Source organism: Prunus persica, chromosome G1 (genome assembly GCF_000346465.2).
Source record: "Prunus persica cultivar Lovell chromosome G1, Prunus_persica_NCBIv2, whole genome shotgun sequence".
NCBI classification, from domain to species: domain Eukaryota; kingdom Viridiplantae; phylum Streptophyta; class Magnoliopsida; order Rosales; family Rosaceae; genus Prunus; species Prunus persica.
The window spans coordinates 6,401,404-6,424,369 of NC_034009.1; the positions used below are offsets into that span (position 1 = coordinate 6,401,404).

The 22,966-nt window shown below is 34.9% G+C and overlaps 3 protein-coding genes across 3 annotated transcripts; 1 reads left to right on the forward strand and 2 right to left on the reverse strand.

The window, feature by feature from the left end:
• On the forward strand, nt 1,880-3,718 carry LOC18792229. Its single transcript, XM_020560143.1, has one exon. It carries the CDS (start codon nt 2,131-2,133, stop codon nt 3,046-3,048), a length of 918 nt encoding a protein of 305 aa, XP_020415732.1. The 5' UTR covers nt 1,880-2,130; the 3' UTR covers nt 3,049-3,718.
• LOC18793886 lies at nt 7,927-12,456 on the reverse strand. Its single transcript, XM_007222348.2, has 6 exons — nt 12,021-12,456; nt 10,869-10,983; nt 9,823-10,497; nt 9,489-9,621; nt 8,656-8,727; nt 7,927-8,295 (listed from the first exon to the last, which is right to left on the reverse strand). Exons 1-5 carry the CDS (start codon nt 12,101-12,103, stop codon nt 8,702-8,704), a joined length of 1,032 nt encoding a protein of 343 aa, XP_007222410.1. The 5' UTR covers nt 12,104-12,456; the 3' UTR covers nt 7,927-8,295; nt 8,656-8,701.
• On the reverse strand, nt 14,742-22,454 carry LOC18788909. The gene is made up of 12 exons (XM_007223002.2): nt 22,176-22,454; nt 21,206-21,298; nt 20,565-20,693; nt 20,027-20,318; nt 19,735-19,850; nt 18,951-19,083; nt 17,610-17,686; nt 16,540-16,737; nt 16,005-16,194; nt 15,661-15,839; nt 15,276-15,376; nt 14,742-15,163 (listed from the first exon to the last, which is right to left on the reverse strand). The coding sequence occupies exons 1-12, from the start codon at nt 22,188-22,190 to the stop codon at nt 14,989-14,991; spliced, it is 1,698 nt and encodes a 565-aa protein (XP_007223064.2). The 5' UTR covers nt 22,191-22,454; the 3' UTR covers nt 14,742-14,988.

Sequence of the window (22,966 nt, forward strand, 5' to 3'; positions counted from 1 at the left end):
ATATATATATATATATATATATATATATGAATAAGTCACTTTCGAAATACCTGCCCCTTATATTACCATGAATTATTTTCTTCGTTTGGGTGTATAGATTATATTATCGTGCCGTAATTCCTCATTGAACGACATTTTCCACATTATCCACAATACCTCTTACGTCCCTTTTGGTTGAGCCATAATTAAAGAATAATCCAAGTTGTGGTTCCAAATGTTAGTATTTAAAATACCAATCCTTGTCCGTCACACAAAAATTCTTTGTTGAGTATCCAGAAACAATGGTAATAAAGCTCAATTCTTTTTTCTCTTTCTTTTTTCCGGTTGCAGACATGGTCTTAGCCAAGTTGGCTAGAGCCGATGTGCTCCTACTCTACACTCGAGTTCGAATTCCCCTCCCCGTGGTTTAGATTTGTTTAAAATATTTTTTTATATTTAAATTATTTAAAAGATGCACATTCTTAAAGTCTATCACCACCTGCCCCAAACCTCATAAAATAATAAAAGGAGCAAGAAAAGGAGCATGCATGTATCCCCCAGACTTAGCAGCAATAAAGAAAGAATAATATGTACGATCATTTTGAATCTCATTTATTTGTAACAAATAAACGTAAATAAGGAGTTGAAAATTTTCAAAATAGTAATATGGATTGCATATATGATCATGTATAACGCTTCCAATATTTGATTTGGAATATTTAAATTTAGGTTATGATGGATTCATTCTATTTTGGAATTTGTCTCATATGCATATAAAATTAGGTAGGTGCAGGTGCATTTTAGCAAGCATCTCCTCAATCTTGTTTTTTTTTTTGGTTCTGATGACATCTCCCTAACCCTAATTCCATATTCGATCTGTAAAGCTAAAAGACGAACGTTTGAGAGTTATTTTGAAACAAATGAAGGTACAATCTTGAATTAGATAGGGGAGGGGATAGTTACATCTCACCCTACAAGTCATGTTCAAGAGTTGTAGGTGGCGAGGGTGTTCGATTGGAGAATGCCCAATGCTTTTAGATATAGGCATATTGATGGCAGTGGCACGAGTGATAACTGAGGCACATTGTGTCCATGTTGCCATTTCGTATCCATGTTGAATACTAAATAAACTCTAATTCAACCTAGCTATTCAATTAATCGTATGATCATCTTACTCAACCCTAACCCGATTATTTACTAATTGTGTCGTGTTCGAGTTAGCTCACAATATCTTGCCTGCAAACTCAAAAAATTAAGATGAAACTATAGTTTTTAACCATACACTCTTTATAAATAAATAAAAAGGAAAAGAAAATCGATGTGGTCTTAATATACCATAAAATCATAACACATAATTCTACAACTCAATGAGAACTCGTAAAATACCATATCAAAAAATGAGAAAAGTTAGTCTTCATTCAATACGAGTTAAATTAGTTTGTTGTGTTAAAATCATGTGACTTTTATTCCATATTAGTTAACGCGACGTATTATTAATTGTCAATTGTTTTAACTAATTCTGTTTGATTATAAGTTTCAGTTAAGTATGATCAATCCTTATATGTTGTACATTTACGTTAAACTGAGTAATGTTAGTAGATTGTGTAACAAAATTGTCATAGCTAGCTAATCTGTGATGCTGGTCATGATGACCTAGAACGTTGTTTGGGGATTTTGTAGCCGCCCAAAAAATGTCATATACAACTTCAACCAATAACCACCACCTATATGACCTAACGAACGGCTGCAAGTGCAAGGTACCCCAAAACTTCCGCTAACTTTTTTAATGGACGGAAAAGTCAAGTATCTCATTTCCCTTTACTAAGTCTCTCACCCTTTGAGGTCTCCCTTCTTTCTTCTGGACTCATCTCTTTTCAGTCACTCTCTCTCACTTTGTTTTTGGGGTTTTAAAAAAATATATATATAATTATTGAGAAATGCCCTTTTCTATCTTATTTCTCTCTTTTTCTCTTCTCTTCTAGAAGACTGTAACACTCCAAATATCATGTCGCTTTAGAAAAACTCCAAACAAAAAAAAGTAAAATCTAGAATTAATATTCCAAGAAATCATCGACATAACACCTCTCTCTCTCTCTCTCTCTCTCTCTCTCTCTCTCTCTCTCTCTCTCTCTCTCTCAATTGTGCCCTTTTATGTATATATTCCCTTTGGTCTCTTCGAAATATATAGAAGCCATTCTTCAACACACAAACCCATTCTTCTCCAAACGCCCCATACCCTTTTCTTCATTTCCTTCATCAATTCATCCAAAAATGGAAGACGACAATTACATTGACCATCTCCATTACGAAGACAAATCTGAAGAAGAAGATGCAGAAGAGGCACTCTCTCTATGCGACCTTCCACTAGACAATACCCATGACCAAGTCCACGAATTCCACGAGATGTCGTCTAAGCACCTACAAGCTCGTCGTTCCTCCTCCGATCAGTTATTCGAGTTCTTCAGCGACATCAGCTCCGACAGCTTCATGTGTTCCGCCGAAGACATCATCGTCTGCGGGAAACTCATACCCTTCAAACAACACATGACCGAAGTCCCCAATGCTCCTCCAAACCCTAACGATTCTCACAAGAATAAGCAACCAACTTTTCGAAGGCGGTCTGAGTCGCTTTCCGAGTTACAAAGCTCGGTGACAAGATCTTGCAGCTCAAAAAACCAGATCATGATGAGGAACAGCCGATCATTGGACTATCGAAAGCTTCACCGGCAATCTTCAATGGTGTCGCCGACGCCTGGGGAGATGGAGAGGAATTCCTCGGTGAGGAGTGTTGGAAAATCCGATAAGGTAAAGAGTGGTAATAATAAGCCGAGGTGGTTTTTTCTTATGTTTGGGATTGTGAAGTTTCCGGCGGAGATGGACCTCAGTGACATCAAGAACCGGCAGATTCGGCGAAACTCGTCCACCACGATGTTTCCCCGAGAAGCCTTTGCCGGGAAGTTTCCGGATAATCGGAGCTCCGGCAAGGGCTCTTGGAGACTGCTCAAGGCATTGAGCTGCAAGGACCATGCAAGTGTTGCTGTAACGACGCCGTTTTGTACACAAGTGTGAGAGGCTACTTTTCGTCACGTGCCATGCATGTGCTGTGCTATCATAACTTTGTTCCCTTAACTCGTGAATAGGATTATGCGATTGAGGTATTATTCTTTTTATCATACAGTGTGACATGTTATATTATGAAATTGTCAATTTGAATTACATCTTTAAACAAAATTTTATTTTCTTAACTATTAAAAATTGGCAATTTAATAATATAATATGTTGGATCGGTTGTATGATAATAGAATCAACATGGGGTTTGGCTTGATCAAGGTTTGAATATGATAATGATTTTGATTTGCATGAGAGGGGCAAAATGGTCACTGAAAGTTCTGGGTTTGCTTGGACGTGGGGATAAATTACTATAATAATGGTTTATGACGTTCCGTAGAAGCAAGGACCAAGTACAGGAGCAAAGCCATGGTTGACGATGGTGCCCTCTCTCACTCTAGCAGTAATTGAGGATGAAGCGGGTTTTGTTTGTTAGGTGGCCGGTGGTGCGTCCACAGAAATTAAATGAATGAAAATCACGAGAGCCCCGATTACGACATTAAAAATTCTCATGTTTTTTGTAATTTTGTTTTATTTATTTTATTCATTTGATGTAAATATTTATGTGAGGCTCATAAATATCAGTTTGGGAAATTATTTTTTATCGATTTTATTGATATTATATTTGTGATTTGTGGAATTTGGTGGAGGGTGATATCATGATAAATATACTTTATCATTCATATAATCCATAGATAAATACAAGAATTTAATTGAGTTAGTGTTTTACTTTGTAATCTCAACCTTATAATCATCATTAATGAATAAATTAAAACGTTTTAATTAGTGAATCTTGTACCGCCACCCCAACAACTGCATGAAGCTAAAAGCAAAGCTTTTTAATATATATATATATATATATATATATTTTTAATTCTAATTATTTGGTTGTTATCTAAATGGTCGGATTCTAGTGCTTAGTGGAATATGTTACCAATGATGTATTGATACGGACTGGTAAATTAATAAAAAGGGAATTTAAATGTCAGCTACATAGAATGTTATCCTTTTGGCTACTTCTTGTGAACACTGTTAGGCCGACACCCAACTTATTTAACGACATGATGGTGTATATATATAGAGAGGGACTTTCTATTGAGGGATCTCTCAAATAAGTTTATTTGAAGAATATTTTTGTAGGGCCCTACTCCACATATATTCCACTAATCCAAACCGTCTATTTTTTAGATAATCATTCAAAGATTATCTCTACAAAAAATCACTTGAATCCGATATCATTTGACCACTCAATTGAGTTTTTAAAATTTTAGTACTTTCTTGAAGCACCGTATTCATTGATTTTGTAGGACACAATTGGATGTCGAAACGGTTTCCGATTTGTCTAATTTTTTGCAAGAATGATCTATGAATATAGACTTAAAAAATAGATGGTATGGATCGTTTAAAAAAAAAATTGTAGGGTACCCTAAATTGTGTCATTCAAATAAAATTATTTGAAAAATTCCTCAATAGAAAGGAACTATATATATTTTATAAAACATTATACCACATGTTTAAATGGGTGAGATTCCTACGCTTAAAAACCCATTCATGAACTTTGCATGTATAACAAAACAAAAATCAGTAGCGTAAATCATTTCCCTGATAACGACATGGTGTGTAACATGTTAAATTTCGTTTAGTAAGATGTTATGTTATAGATTCAAAATTGGGGGAATAATTCGTGTAATTGTGTTCGTTTTGGTGCGATCTTTGGACTACGAATTTTAATGACCATCATCGACCAAGCGGTGCCTATATCTAAGACGTGAAGAACATGTATTGTATATCTTCTTATTTTTTCAAGTCTAGCATCATTGACAAAATTATTACATGTTTGAATGAAAAAAGGTGAAGGTATTGGTCTCCATAGCAAACTTGTTGTAATCCTTTACCCAATGTCAATAATGATGATGTGGATTTTTATATTGTGTCGTCTGACTCATCCCTTTCTGTATTTGCAAGCAATGAATCTAAATGGTTATGTAGAATCATCATCAAGTGCTAATTAATTGTACACGTAGTCTATTAACAATGGACAATACTAAATCTAAACTATTAAAATATAATGTTGTCGCACCATTTTGGCAAAGTATGTTGAATATGGGGAAATCCAAGTTATTATTGTTTTAAGCCTTGTTTCATTGCGTCCACTTATTTTCAATGAATGCTAAATAATTATATTTTAGCATGCGAAGCAAATAAGCATTAGTAGTGCACTGTGCTAAAAATCATTACAACAAATATTATATTGTCACCACTGCCAAACCTATAATTTTTTTTATAGACAAAGTAGTAAATGTTCATTAATTTGTCGATGATTACAGATCCGAACGAACAAACGTGACTTTATTAAACTTAGCTCAAAAAAATTCAGTGAGATAAAACCTAAGACGGAGAAAAAAGAATGCCAAACCTATATAATTACTATGTTAATGGAAATGAACGGAAAATTGAAACCCAATACACCATTTATTCGATTAAGCTGATGCCATTTGTGAAGTGTTCCACCTATAGGTTGGGAATCTTCCATGCAACACATTAATTGATGCATGACTTTATGAATTGATCTAAACCTTGGTTAGTAAGATAATTGAACCTTTATGTGTAGTGACTCGCCTAATTCTTTTAGAGGGTGTCCTAAGTACATTGGCGGACTCACAGAAATTCAAGGAGGTGCATTCCTCACCGAAACTGCATAGGTTATGTACTGCTTTTTTATTTCAATAATATCATATCGTTTTTGTTAAAAATTAAAAATTAAAACGAAAAATCGAAAGATTGAAAGGATTCATAGTGAAGAACCGACAACATATTTCCAATTTAATGGGTGGGACTTGGAACTAAAAGTTTAAATGCAGCCCTGATTTCTTCTTCGCATTTAAAGCCTGAAAATCTTGTCAAGCGCTGTCGAGTTTGAATTTGAAGCCGGCTGATGATTCTAGATCATATGCTGGAGGTTTGACTTATTGCATTGACTAGCTGTAGCTAGCCTTATTACGAAGACGAGTTATCCCATTGTACAAATATCTTTGTAACAAACCTATTACGGTGAGCATCAAATAATTTGTTTCTTTTATGTATTTAGTTTCAATCTATTTTAGTTTTGTTAAGTAGTAGGTGTGAACCGGGTTTAGTCCAGTGAAAAGGGTATTGACTTGCGGATAAGTAGTTTAAGGTCTGAACCTCCATGGCATCTATACAGTTTGTGTGAGAAAAACCCCCTCTTCAATATCACTTATATAAAATAAAAATATATGTATAATCATGAAACGAAAAATGATACTAATGGTTGGATTGCTGAGTAAAATGATTGTATTAGCATTTGACAACGCTACACCAGTCTTAAAACTATTATGTATTATTGCAATTTTATCCACACACAAAAGTATAGATATTCTAAAGAAAAGGCAAGATGGACTCTACTAAAACTGTTTATGATGTGTGTAATTTTGCCACACGTATGAGAATATAATTTTAATTGATAACATTTACAACATCATTAGCCAAAAATAGGTTTACTCTAAGTTACGCAATTTCATCTTTATTATTGTAAAATGAGACAATACATGGAGTAGGTGAAATTTAGAGGAAAGTAACTAAACACTAGAAAAAGCTAATTGGTGTGATGTATGTTGGTCCATAATGTTCACAAACATGTGTCTTATGTTTGAAGTTTTGTTGAATTGGGACCACTCAGATGAGGTCTTGCCACTGATGGGGGGAAATTGGATGAACCAATGAGTTTATGACACCTGTCCTCCAAGTACAATATGCAAAGCAACCCCAAACACTTCATTGTCACCAATTTAAACTGCAACACAAGTTAGCAACAGATCATTTGTCTCCATACATATAGGAAGCTATTGATCACAAGCTTATTAACTTTGATCAGCATTGAAGGCTGGTAAGGGGTTTGTAGCTCAAATAATTAAGAGCATTTATCTATGCACTCGAGGTCCTAGATTCGATTTCTCGCTACTCTCAATATCTCTTGTATAAAAATAAAAATCTTGTGAGCAATGATCCATTTCTCACCAAGAAAAGGCGGCAATCAAGAAAAAAAGACTCCTCATGTACTACTTTGTCTGTTGCTAGCTCATTCCCTCCCAGTCCGGTAAGTGCAATTGTTGAAGCACGTCGTGGGCCCAGAATTGATTTCAAATGGTTCCACCAAAACCTCAGAGACACTTCACTTTACAGGCTTGGAAGATAAGAATCACAACATCATCGTCGAACAAGAAACATGGGAGGAAGGGAGGAATGCTATCACTTTCCACTCGGAACGCCCAAGATTCACAAATTTGACAAATGCTATCAGTTTTAGAAATTGGAATGCCTACAGAGAGAGTTGCTGAGGGTTTTCTTTTTTAGAGGGAGTTTCTTAGATGGTCACATTGTTTTTAAGCTTATTTAACCTCATAACTTGTTTAATATTGATTGATCTTTTATTTTTATTTTTGGAGTCGTGCTTCTATTGTATCTTTTTGTATATTTCCAGGATCTAGATATTTATAGTACAATAATTTGAGCGACATGAGAGACTCCCAAGGACAAACATGGACAAAATGTCCCATAGAGCAAAGTACATTTGTAGCTTGACCATGCCCACCCCTACTCTGAGTTACTAGTCATTCGTCATCCAATCTACCTACCAAACTCGACCATGCCCACCCCAATTTCAGTTACCAGCCATTCGTTTTCTGTTTTTCAGTACAGAAGTTACCACATGAATCCCAGAATATCATGAGGGTTCTTCCCATGCGAAAGTTGAATCACAAAGTACTTTCATAAGTTGATCACATTTTAAAGTCTCTCTCATCAAAATGTGGGTGGAAATGAATCGCGTGAATCACACAACATTGCATTTGTATTATTTTTTGTGCTCATTCCTTGCACTACATGAGGACTTTACAAGTAAGGTGGGCAGAACATCTTCGGCATGGATTTTCGAGTCCATGTCCACCATTGGCATCATACCATAATGTCATAATCGAAGTTTCAAGCTCAGTGAGATTGTGGAATGTCTACACTTACAAATGTTCTTCTTATGTTTTAGAAGCTACCTGAATGCATTTACAATTTAATGGAATCAGGAAATCTAAAAGGACCGCCGCCCCATTCCATAGCCTTGACAACAACCAAGGAGATGTTAGTCGCAAGCATTCCCTTTTCAGACTCTTGTCACCTTAGTAACAGCTTCAATACCTACAGAAAAACAACATTGAGATGTTTTGTAAATGACTTGAGTTATATCATTCCAGTAAAGCAAAAGGCTCGAGCTATTGTTATAACGTTTTTAGTTTGTTAACACCATCTGTGGAATTAGGGATGTGAATTACGAAATGTGGCTACATTCGCTGGTCAGATCATTTTACATTGTTACTAATTGCAAAGGCAAAACGGGGTGGAGGTTAAGCATCCACATGAATAAGGGTGTTGTTTAATTTGGAGCACACCACACACTGTTGCCTTCAAAGGCAGAAAAACTCTTCATAAATGCACTCAAACTCTCTGCTTTACTCAATTTATAAGATAAAATATGAGAGCGAAAGCAATTAAAAATACCTTTAGTTTTCATCCGGATCAGATGCTGTGTATTTACCACTTTATCTCAGCTTGAATAAAATACAAATGGTACTGCAAAAAGAGAACCCTCATAAGCATAGTTTTATAGAACTAAAAGTACTAACACTTTTTTCATTTTAAAAAAAAAAGTACTAACATTTTCAAATAATTACGTCTAAATACTTGTAAACCCGTATCCTCTATTATTCAATAATGTCACTGGAAACAACAGAGATAAGACAGTATACAAGCTGGAAGCAAGTGAAGCAACATGATGTACATGGGCACTAGAAGTCATGAAATTTTATCATGTGTCTGAATAAACTAGACCAGAAACAATAATCTAGTGGCTGTTAAAAGGCTTTCCTACTAAATATTGCCAGCAGATACACAAATACCCAAACAGTTCTGCTGCAATCGAGTCTTAGTTACAAAGGATGAGATCTGTTTGAAACGTAGGGCTGTATTCTTTTTGGGGAAAGAAATTGCACAAATTTGAAACATGAAATTATCACCTAAGTCTGATATGAAAACTCCTATTCTTGTTTCTGTTTATGTTACATACATATTAAGAAATACAATCTCTAAAACTGTTTCCTGACAGAGCCTATAGCTTATATCTTCTACTAACATCTCTAAAACTGTTTCCTGACAGAGCCTATAGCTAATATCTTTTACTAACTCATTTTAATATATCATGTTGCCTGAGATGGTTATAAATTAAAGCAATTGATTAAAACGGTTTGGAAAGTATTGACCATTTTCAGTTTAGTATACGGTATATTGACTTCTTGATGATTGAAATGCTTCAAGTTCAAGCAAATCAAGCTTACCAAGCAGGAAAACAGTGAGCATTAAACCAAGAGTAGCTTGAACAGAACAACGATTATGTAAGCGTAGTGGTGTTTGCCATTGTTTCTGTGGACTTTGTAATTGCTTCTGAGATGCACCAACCCGACCAAACAGCTGCATAAGACAATTTACAAGTTTTGCTTGGAATTAACAAAAGATAATAATCTATCAACTGAAAGAAAGCAGAGGGGAGAGAACAAATAGAGTACAAGAATACACGATTGTTCTCTTCTTTCTCCTTGCATGTGTAAGATGTATCACCTTCTAATCAAATGTTATAATCAATTCTTCCTTTCAAATATGTAACAAACTGACCTGGTTGAACAAATTAACTGCTGCTGTTGCCTGATGCAATTGCGCACACCTTTGCTTCCAGAAGACAAGTTTGGATCCTTTTTCTTTAGGTGTGTCCTCGCACCCCGGAATTAGTTTTTTTCTGTGTTCAACTTCATCAGCTATTATGATCCTCAAATCACCATAATTTGGTGAACTGCATGCCTTCCTTGTATTAGTTGTTCTATCTGCATCATAAATTATATCATCCCTCATTTCTGCGATTTCTTTCCCCTTTACTTCCATGACAAAATTTAGATCCTTAGATATAGTAATAACATCTTTAACCCCCTTTATTTCATCAGAAATGTCTCTGCTGCAGGCAGCATTAGATTTAAGGTCCACGTCTTTTCTTCTAAAGTCATTTTCCTCGGAGCTTTTCACAGAAGGTCCAAGTTCTACATATTCATTTTTGGCACATAGCAAACTTTGTGGTGTCCCAGACAGAAATGCAGCAAAATCATCACATTCTTCTTCATCCAGGTGTACCCATCGAAGGGGTTGCTTTCCTTCCACACTAAATGATTCCCTTAATGCTGTTTCAACATGAGAAATTTGGTTTTCAATGGCAGCAATAAATTGTTTATGTCTAGCTGTTGTATGATCATCACCGCGTTGTCCATAGCTCAACCTGACTGCTTTCTCGAACTCTTCCAACTAAACCAGCATTCACAATTCAACACAACAGAATTACAGTAAGTAAAATTTTAATATTGGCTAAACTGCTTGCAGACAAAACTTTCTCTGAATTCTAATTGGTGATAGTATCAATAATAAGGGAAACCAAATCAGGAAATTGAGTCCGAACGGATAGTGCCACTAAGAAAGCATATATCTCCATCTTAGGAAACTTTGAAACAAAAGACTGAACAATGGTTAAAGATGAGAAGAGTCTTTGACTTTCCAGAAATCATACTGATGGAAACCTTATCTAGATTGGGTAGGCTCACAAATTCCCATTAATATTTTTATACAGTGAATAAACAGGCGGGAAAGAGTAGTCAGCTTATCAGAGACAAGAGACCTACCTGCCATTTGGCAGTACCTAAAGCGGTTTGCAGCTCCCTACAAAGTTCATCCAAATTGTCTGGTGCTAACCTTTCTCTCTTCTGTCGAACCCATGCCCTGTACGTGGATTCCATTCTGACAAACCACAACAACAACAAAATAATAATAATAAGGGCCGGCAAAAGGAAAAATTATTTCGAGTTCCGAATTAGTTGAACATTCTAGACAGAGATAAATACCAACGAATTATACTTTTCAAGTGAGTGGAAAATGTGAATAAGCTCCCTTCAATCTTTGCAAAAACTTAAAGAATAGTAGTACAGTACGACCTAATCCCTATGATCATTGATTGCTGAACATAAGGAGCTGGCAACCTGTCCAGTAACAACTCAAATTTTTTTGAAGTGGAAGAAAGTGGCTTTTCATCTTCCATTCGCCTACTCCTGGGATATAGGGTGGTCTATCATCATCTTAACAGTGCAACTAGAGAAGCCTTACCATTACTGAATATGACTGGCTCACGAAGTCATCCAACACTATATGTTCATGTCCCTTCCATCTTTTGAGCCAAATGATTGGGATAAAAAATTTAATCTTTCCCCATTCCCAGACAGTGCGGAATTTTTTCTTATCATCCAAAACAAAGGATAAAATCATACTAACCCACTAAATTACACCACACATAAGCTATACTGAAAACCCACATAATTCTAAATATATGGTAGAAAACGGCAAAACCTTGTATATTTGTAAACAAATTATCTTTTACACAGCACCATGAGAGCATATTTATCATAAATGTATCCAGAAGTTGAAAATGAGCCCAATATAAGCATCACCCACATCATCAAAACTTTAAGAAGAAGAAAAAGAGGAAGAGAAAAAAAGATATAACCTAAAATACCAGAACCCAAAATCCCCCATTGAATTGAAACTCAAAACCAGCAGCACAACCACATAATTGAAAAATATCCAACAAATTACACATCTTAAAAGCACTATGAAAGATATAACCCAATACAATCCATTTTCACTTCAGAAAATCTCATAAAAACACAATTCAACACACCCATCTCCAAATTCCAACAACAAAGTCCACGTATACGCAGAAACCAATTAAAGCAACTGAAACCCACATGATCAAAACTAACGAAAAGCAAAAGGAAACGTACATATCAGCTGATTCTTGCACCTCCTCAGCTGCAGGAAAGAAGACATCTTTTTTCCAAAGATCAAAACTGCTTGCCACCATCATCTTGACCAACACCGAAAACCCACAATCAATCAAAAGCAACCAAACCCAATTCCAGTCCAACCAAAGCTCTAAAAATAATTTTCCGGTACAAAGCTTCCAAAAAATTTCAAATAAAACGTATTTCTTCCTGGGGTAGGTGGGTTTCTGTTTTCGGTTGTCTCCTCTCGTCTCTTCTCTTCTTTGCTTCTCCGAAGCAAAGAAGGAAGAGAAAGGAAGAAGAGAGAGGGCTAACTCAGACAGAGATAGAGAAGGAGACGTAAAAGCAAATCCTATTCTCTCTCTATTTTCTCACTACATTCTTTCCCTTTGTATCTGTGTGTGTTTCTTCTTTCTTTTTTCCTTTTTTTTAACAATTAAAAATATTAAATAAGTTTTATGAGATAAAGCCGTGATCAGGTGCGGCACCCTATAAAACATATGAAGTGAGGAGCCACTGAGGTTTCGGCACGTTGACAGATTGGAGTTAGGTCAACGACTAGGAAGTGTCTATTCGTTAACATAAGAAGAAGTTGTTTTTATTGGACTCAGAGGAGAAAGGTTGGGAAGAGAGTAAAAGATGGCGTCGGCGGTTGGGACAAATGAGAAAAGAAGGGGTGGTGGGCTGCCCACTTGGCTACAGCCAATGTATGTTTTCTTATTGGGATGGGACCTTTTGCCAGCTTAGACATCAACAACAAAATGGGTAATGAGTCACATTGTGCCACGTCATCCATGTCAATTATGTCATCAACATTTGGAGGAATGTTTTGATTTTTTTTTTATAGCCTTTTACTCCTTTGAAAAACACTACCGTAAGCGATTAAGAGCAGTTAATCATGCATTTGAGACCCTAGCTTTGAATCTCTGAAAGAGATATGTTTAACACAATCCATGAAATTAATATCATTTACATGAGTTGTTTTGTTCATTACTGATCTCTCCGTTGAAGTTCCTACAAGTGATCACCTCCACAGTTGGATTGTAATTAGTGCTGAGTTGAACCATAACCTTTTCGCTATATCCAAAAGCCCAAGTTCGTCTCACTCCTATTATTTTTGTTTTGTTAACATTCTTTTGGTTAAAAATTCCAACAAGAGACGAAATCAAGTGTTGTTTTACCCTATACAAAAAAAAAAAAAAAAAGAGGTTAGAATTATATAATGAGGGCCTTCCTTTTTTCCTTTTTCTTTTTATAATGAGGGCCTCCTTCTTAAAAGTCAAATAGAACAACTACAAAATAAGTATTTATAATATTCGCTTTTGAAATATCTTTCAATCAAGTGAAGAAAAAATCAGTTGATTAATAGCTTATTTGAAAGTAATTTTGGATAAGGCAATAATTAATTCTATAGAGAATCACTTCAAGTGATTTTAAGGAGAAGCACGTGGGAGGTGCTTCTCCCCATAAGTGATTTTGGCATTCCTAGAATCACTATCAAACGGGCCCAAAGATGATGGCTAGAAAAATCATCATGATGTAATGAATTGATCATTGGGAAGGAAACACGTAAACATCATAATCATATCCTTCTTATTCAACTCACAAATCACAACCTCCTTAACCACCACTTTAACTACCATTTCCTTCAAACTTCTCTTTTCTTTTGTTTTGACAAAAAATCTGCCTTAATTATATTTATAATTAATACTAGCCTCTCTGCACGCGCTTCCGCGCATGCGAGAGGTTTTGTTTTATAAAAAATTTAAATTTATTTTAGAATTAAAAAAGATAATGGATATTTGTGTTCTATAAAAATAGGATCCATTATCTGAATTTTCTTTTAATTTTAATTTTTTTAATACGAAAAATTATGAATTTACCATATTATCCTTATTTAATTAATAATTTCAATTCTTAATGTTTGCATTAACCAAGGACATTTTCTGGTATTTTAAATGTTTCACCATTCTCTGTCTTTTGCTTTATATATATAGATTACGTAGTAACAAAACTAACGTTAATGCAAAACGAGTTGCATGTGGAATATAATCTTGAATGGCTTGAGTGGGCCCTTCTGTTGGCACAAGCGAATTAGTCATAATATGAAGGAATATTTGAACACGTCCCATTTATATTTAAAAGAAAAAAAAAAAAGCCTCAAGTTCGATCCCCTTTTCTCAATTAATCGAAATTAAGTCCCTCAAATTTGTGGAGGCTAATAAGAGCCATTTAACTCATTGCATCGTATACATAATTTGGTGGGTGACTATGAGCATATCAGAACTTGGGGGATTCTACAATACAAAAAAAAATTATATCCCTTTAGGCCTCGTTTGATTAACAGAATGAATTTGAGGGAAAATCATTCCCCATGTAGTAAAATAAGGGATTCTTAGAGAGCCTTTACGAAAATTAATTAAATTAAAATTTGTGTATATTACGAAAATATATAATTCTTTGGCTACAATCAATCAAAACCTTATAAAAAAACAAAGTTGTAAATTAATGGAAGGCTCTGAGTCAAACGTTGGCATCCTTATCTCATTCCAAAAAGTATACTTTTGCCCTCCTACAATAATCTAAAATTGACAAGAATACACTGACCACATAAAAAAGGCAATGTCCATGCCTTTGTTTTCTTTCATTTTTGGCCCTTAATGATTCTTCTTCTCAACCCCCACCTCCTCCCCACCAGAAAGAAAAATCACAAAATATAGATTTAGTTGAGGTAGGGATATTATACAAAAAACAGCACAATGACAAGCATAATTGCTTTACCAAAGTAATATTCTATGCTCAAGCAGCTCATGTCATACAATGAGGACAAACAAAATTCTGTCAATTTGTCAGCTCATATTGACAGATCATTAACCTTGTGGCCTAAATTTGATCACTAGTTTGGTTTGGTATATTCTCTACTAAAACAGAATTGTGCCCTATCAAAGTTGTACACTAAAAAGCTTTCTTATTTGTAAACTTCAATCTGCTTTGAGACAGGAGTGTCCTCAGCCAGGCATTTAGACAATTCATCTTTCACCAGTTTCAGGCCACAATAACATGAAGTTAAAACTGAAGAGACAATACTTCTTTGTATATCTTTGAACTTGATTGCCAGCTTTACATCCCAATTAGTGTTTTTTCTGCAACAACCAAAAAAAAGATACACATTCTCATTTCAACAAAGGAAAGTTTCGGCTGCTTCAATCAATCACAGATTCACAGATTATGTGATAAAGTGTTAGGAGACTTTACCTGTCATCAAGGTCTGCATCACCAAGATTATCCATCATGTCATCACAGATGGCGCGAAGATCTTCAAGAATTTCAATTTCATTCTTCAAATTTTCCGGCAGCTGTGAAATAAAGAATTGGAAGTTCATATATGAGAATATTGAATCGACATAAAAACCGAATCAAGAAAGAAATTTCAAACTAAAGCTAAACAATATTGGAAAGAAAATGCAAATCTGACAAATATTTTTTTGTTCTTAACACACAAGAGTAATGTGAAAGTAATAATAGCAATTCATTAGAATAGATCATACACAATAATAAATGCCATTTCCTAATGAAAAAGATTCAAAAGAAGATGAAGATGATGTCAACCACTATAACATAAATGAGCATAGAAAATTACTAGGTCCTTAGTATGCGGCATGGGGCTCCGAGCTCTCCTTAGGCAGTCCAAGAATGGGGAAGGCAGGCCGTAATAGAAAATATTGCAGTTATGTGATAACCAAGTAGCCCGCACCATGTGAGTGGTCCAGTTTGATATGGAGCTGCCTTCAGTAAAATCATCTTGGGCAGCATCAATATCTGCTTGGGAATGTTACTAGTTAATATTTGAGAGCACAAGTCCTCGACAATTTTCCAACAACAATACAATGGCATGTTGAAGATATATCAGGACTATGTCACGTTTGGTACTGCTTGATCAATTGTAAAAAATATCCATGAGTGAGATAGAGCAATAAAACTCACCTAGAGGAATGACATCGTATAGGTTGTCACCTTGAGGTACAAAGCCATAGAAGGTAATTAGATGAGAACTAGAGAAGTTTCCATAACTAAGACAGCATTCTTGCCCTGCATTGCATGGTCTTGATAGACGGAATTTCAAGGTATTTGTTGCAGAATCTACTCTGCCATAGTGCACTACATGGGGGTCTAGCTGTGATAAGGAATAAAGCAAAAACATGACCACGGGATATCACATTGATATGAACAACTAAAGTGTTTTTTTTTCAATGACATGAACCATTACAAACACTTCTTAATTAAACCCAAAACTGACTGTCCAGAAAGTAGATAACACAAGGTCATTCTTGTCCTTGTAACCTCTTAGTTTCTACAATATAAAGAAACTGTTTTGGAATCTGGCAACCAATTCACAAAAGTACACTCAGAAGATGGTTATGATAAGTTGTTGGAAGAAATTCTCAGTATATTTTAAACTTTTAGTTTATCTCAACAATCAGGACATAAAATGTTGGGGCATAAAGAAAGGGTGACATACCGAATGGTTCAAGAAGCCAGCAATGGGAATCAAGCATGTCCTCAGCTTTCCATCAGGGAACTTGATTTTCATGCTATTTGAGTACCACAGTTCACATGCCCACAAGAATAGTTCCCATGTGTAAAGCTCTGGTGGAAAGATATCAGGATGATCTTCGCACAGTCCAGGGAAGAGATCATCATATTGAGCACGCAAATGCTGTGACAAGAAAAGGACTTAGATGCTTAATTTTTAATTACTGGTAAGCTTTTCCTTTAAATAAAGTTTATATATATATATAGGTATGAGAAAGTTCTATGATGAAATCCTATCAGAAACTTTAAAAAAAGGGAAGAAACGGGATGCAAATACGACATTCCATTCTTAGTTTATACGAAAGTGAGAGATCAAATATTTCAATGGCAATTGGAAAGGTATTCGCTGGAGGCTCCATAATTGATTTGGGCATCTCCATGTTCTTCCTGTATTTACTAACTCATTCGGGTTGGGTCAGACCTTGTTCTCATAGTAGATTTGTTATTGGGCAGCATTCTCTATTAAAGATAACTTGAAAAGGCAACATATAGAATAACTCAAGACCAGGTACAAATAACCAAATTCTACTTTTATAAATGGGAAAGACAGCAAACAAGCAACACTATTAGACAAGAATGTGAACTTCAATATTCCCCAAGATGCAAACAATCTTAGAGAAGAAGAGTAGAGTAGGAGTGTGATCACTGCAGAGTGTAGGACCTTTGAGGGAACTCAGATAGATTATGAAGAAGGACTACTAAAACTGTATGCTAAATCAGGTGATTTTTGTTGGACAGAACTGAATGGAGCACCTATAATTCCTCACCCTGAGCTTGCCTTGGCACTTGGTAATGTAATCTCTTCCCTATTTCTCCCTCAAGCCTACTTAGGAATGCCTAAACCCATTCTTATAGGGGCAGGATGACACAAACCAAATTGCCACCTCTGTATGGATGAATCATCTAACAATGTTGATATTCTCTTTATAACTGAAAGAAAGAGAGCATAAATGCCAAACAAATTAATTTAATAAGACTATTGGAAAGGCTAATAACCTCTTTGGCTGCCGTAATCTCATCCAACAGCAAGGTTCCATCCAAAACCATCATCGCATCAATTCCAAAACTCAACCCTGCAACATATTGAGGAAGGAATATTAAGAAAGAAAGGAAGAGATAAATTAAAACAAATAAATCAGTGTAATCATATCAAATTTGACAAATCCATTCCAAATACACATGCTTATTTTATATAATCTAACACGAAATAACTTCATCCACTTCTTGATTTCTGCAAATAACTTCATCCCTCCCACCAAATTTTCCAATGTATACTTATCATGGTTGTTTTAAACCCATAGCAGGGAAAAGTCGGTTACACATTAGTTGCTTTGGACTTGACGTTATTAACGTTCTAGGTACCATTATTTCCTACTTCCTAAGACGTGTTCAAACTTCCAAGAAACCAACACTGTTCCCTATACACCTTTATAGCAAGTCCATCTTAGTTCATAGTTTTTAAGATGCAAATGTGAGAATGAGAATTTTGGAGTTTTATGAAACACTATCCATAAACGTACAATCATTCTTTGTAGCGTCCTTTTTTTCATCATCTACAAAAAATGTTTAGTAATAACCCATGGCAAAAGGAATGATTGTCACCTTAGCGTAGTGTAACTAACTTGCAGACAGCAAAGAGTATATTTTACAATTGGCAGCAACAACAGGAGAAGAAGTACGTCTTCACATTTAAATTAGCAGAAAAAAACTGACATATAACAAAGCACAACCATAAACTTCCCTGGGGTGGGTCTAGAGGAAGTTTGATATCCCTAGATGTTTCTTGTACTTGATAAAATCATTTGCCTAATTCTTCCAGCATATCTAAATAGTTTTACTCCCCATGAAGAAAAACTATAACAAAAGTGAACACAGAGAAAATCATAGTATGTATTGAGATAAAGTAAAACAATACCAATTATTCAACTTGCATTTATTAAAAATTAAAAATTAAAATCTTGCACAAAAATTAGATGCGAGTTACTATCTTGCCTCACACTTAAATTTCTGAAAGTATTAAATAAAAAAGGTCATTAATATAATACTTTCTCATTCGCGTAGGTAATTATTTTTTTGAGTTACATATAATTTTATCTGAATTTTGTTTTTGTATCTTGATTTTATCATTACCTGATATACTAAACCTTGAGCAGCTTAAAAATAAACTTTACACAAATGTATAAATTCTATATTTGACTTACATCAAACTATTACTATCTACCAAAGAAAGATTAAATTCTTAAAAAAGAAAACTAAAATCCAAAATGTAATTTCACATAAAATGAACTTTGCAGTTGCACAAAATTAAAATAGAAATTTCATTGGCAAAGCATGTACCAGTATGAAATTCTTCTGGCAGTGTGTCAAAGTAGATCTTGAATTGTGAATCACCATTATGCCTCTCCTTCATGCTCCACAACAACAACATCGTCTCAGAGGAAATGCCTTCAAACTTCTCTAATGCATGATACTGCAGTAAAGGAAAAAAAAGTAATATATTGGGCCACTTTTCTTGTTCACAGACTATGCATTTAATAATCCACGCAATATTTATTTGAGCCAACAGACTATATGCATATGAAAGATACAGACCTAAAACCTACTTTAGCTGTTGGTCCATGCTTATACCACCTCAGAAAGAACAAGAAAAAAAGCACAGATGCATCACTAACGGAGAGATCCAACATGATTATACATCAAGACATAGTGGAGAGAAGTTTATTTATGATTACATCATGTGGAACACACTGGAATAAAGTCCGGTTTTTGCTTGTGGTTCAATTGGTAACTCCATGTAGCTAGGTAAATTACCATTGACGTTTAGTAGAATGACACCTCAAACTCCACATATAGCAGATAAACAGATGTTCATAACAATTGATAATCATTCATCAATCGTTTCTACATCCAACTTGTGAACATGAAGAAGGAAAAGTTCATGAAATTCTTTCACTTTCATCTTGGAGCAACTCAGCCCCCTGCTAGATATGGAGTCTATGTTGTTTCACTTTGATTTTCTGTTTCTGCACATATATTTTTAGAAACTTCTTGACTAAACACAGAGGTAATACTTATAGGAAAGTTAAAAGTATTGAAAAGGGTTTTCACGTGATAAACATACCATATCAGCTTGCACAAGCTCCTCAACAATTATTAAAGATGTCGGGATCTCCAAAGCAGTATCTCCAACTTTCAGATCCTCTGTAGCTATGGCTCCTCTGCCAGCCCCTTCGACATCTATTATGATGAATGAAGCACAAAAGACATGATATAGTACACACTACACACTAGTTTCCTTCTATTGTACATGGTTAGGTTTCTTCTTTTCTTTTCTCAGGAAACCCCATCAAAAGAGGGAAAGAATAAACAAGTTACAACAGCAGTAATCATAGCAGTGAAGAGATAAGACTTACAAGCTATCTCCAACCTTGTCTTGACACCATTGTTTTCACCCCATTGTAACAATTTTATTTCTTTATCAGAGTTGTAGCCTTCTACAATTGTAGTCTCCAAAATGTTCTTGTTCCCAGACTGACTCATCATATCAACAATAGCATCGCGGAATTCTTGCAGGACATTCTTTTGCATTAGACAAGCACTAGATAGTGAGCTTTCAACAAGCTGAAGGATTGAATTGAGAGCCTCTAGCTCATTTCTGGGGCCATACATATCCATTGGTTCATCTCCAGCAAAATAAAGCTCTGTCTGCACCGATTGAACCCATTATTTCATCATTAGTCTGCTAATTATACAGTGCAATCAAGGTACTATCAGGCAACTCTAAAGCCATTTGTCTCCCCTTTTGTGCCTAAACAGTCCAAGAAGTTCTCAGAATTATGAGTTTTGAAGTATCTAAAGAGGGATTCATTACGTAGGAAAGGCCTCATTTTTCAGAATATTGTGAATTTGGCTTTGTTCTAGTTCTACAATAAATCCTTAACATGAACTTACCTCATCTGAGTTTATGATTCTTTCGATCTGAAGCATTACTTTCAAGGAGGTACTGATCCAATTAGGATCTGAAGACCTTTTAACATGTATTTCTTCCTTGGTACTAAATCCCATATCTTGTAGCAATTTCTGCCAGAAGATGAGAAGAAAAAAAAAATTAAAAGAATGATAGTAGAAACAACTCAACTAATTCAGAAGAATATGCCAATCACCAGAAATTAATTGTTATTTAAGAATAATACAATCTACAGTAAATAGAAAAACTAGCAGCATGTACAAATCTTGTACACGTAGTAAATGGAAGTATTGACAGTTGTTCCCCAGGTAGTTTTCACTTTATTTTAGTTAAACTGCCTAATTAACAAGAATCTAACATGAAATTCATACAGTAATTAGTTTGGCCTTTCTTACTTTAGTTAACAGCACGCGTCCAACAGCTCACATATAAGTCATTGAATCTAAGAGTATCAGAAGCTCATTGACAAAAGGGGGTGATTGCTCAGTTTCTCCACTGTACATACTGCATACCATTCCACTCTCACATTTCCTTTACTACTATCATTTAGACTTCATATGAAATCCTATAAACAACATATTTCATATAAAACAAACAAAAAATCTCATATTTATTGCTTTCTCACCTTCTTTTTATCAAAAAGGGGGTCACTTTCAGATAGTTCAAGCACAATTGAGCAGTCCTTATCCAACTCCATGGCATCATGAGATGATAATGGCTGCGATTTACAAATAAAGCATAAAAAACAATTTTTCCATAGATAATGAAGGGAAAAAAACCCACAACAAAGCGCACACAGGCACACTAATATTAGTTGAGTAACACAGGAGGGGATTCAAATACTACTTAATAATGTTTCTCTGTCCCACATAAATAATTAGGTTCCATTTGTTTACACATTATGCATACAAGCAGTTCAATCATGAGACGGGATTTATAGGAATCTTGTAGAAATGACTAAAAAAAAGAACTGATTAAAGAAATTTAAGAAACCAGAAGAGTCAGAGTTTTTAATCCTAACTAGAGAGCAATGCACAAATTTCACGACTTTTACATATAATGTGGTAAAGCACATGCCAATAAAAAAACAGTAAGGAGAAACCCACCAATAAAAGACAGTCAAGAACACAAAGATCATTTGTTTCTTGAGCATATATAACGTTGTGTATAGCTGTGTGTCTATATCAAAACTTAAACCCTACACAGATATGAGATATGAAGCTTATTGAGGAAAAGTGCTCAAAGAAGAGAAAGGCAACGAAAACATTCTAAGCACAGATATGAGATATGAGGGGCAAATTAGGTTAAAAATCAAAGCTTGTAAATAATGGAGGCAATAAACCGTCTGCTTGGAAATCGTCAGAGATGAAATAAATTCAAGAATCTTGCAGAAAGGGAGTTGAAATTGAATACAAGATCGAAAGTTTTTATGTGTTCTTACAATTTCTAAGCACGTAAAGAGAAGACAAAAGAAGCAACAAAGTTGGAATTCAGAATGCAATCTATGGAAATGAAATTTCAAGAACATAGAAGAGAGCAACAAAGTCGCAGGAAGTTAGATAAAGAAAGAGAAGTTGAATGGTAAGGGGGTTTACTTTATTGACAGCCATTGAAGCGCAGCTCAAAGAAGAACCGTAACGAGAGAGAGAGAGAGAGAGAGAGAGAGAGAGAGAGTGAGTGAGTTTGGGCGGCAAGAGTGAGTTGTTGCAACTTGGAATAGCCAGGGAGGAAACGTTTCTTCTGTTTATTCTGTTTATTTTCTGTTTTAGTGGAAACGCTTCCTTTTTTTCTTTTCCCTTTTTCTATTTGGTATTTTTCTTGGTCGCGCAGCATACGTGTATTATTTGGTAAAAAAAATTTAACAAAATACTTTGAAAAATTCGCCATTATATAAAATTTTCATATTATTTATTTAAATATTTTAATTTTTTTCGTATTTAATAATATGTGAAAAATATATGTACACTGTGTATTTTGGCTGTATTATTAAAAAAATTGAATAAAAAATATGTGTATTAAATATAAAGACTACATACATATGCTTATATTACATGTATTATACGAAGAAAAAAAACTTGTATTTTGTCATGTCTTTAAGATGAGTATGAAAATTAGAAATATTTATATATATATATATATATATGTGCATGTATAATACGAATATCATATCCAAATATATTTTCTTCCGATATCAATTATGTGCGCTAGATCCCAGCCTTGTTGCCACCAACCAAGCCCCATCGCAATTGATCTTCAAAGCTGCTACACTTGTCATGCTTTATCAATTACACATTTTTAAGTCAATTCCCTAATTTAGTCCTTAAGATAATATCTTTAGGGTATGTTTAGTACACCGTTTTAGATTTAGGATAAGATTAAATAGTCA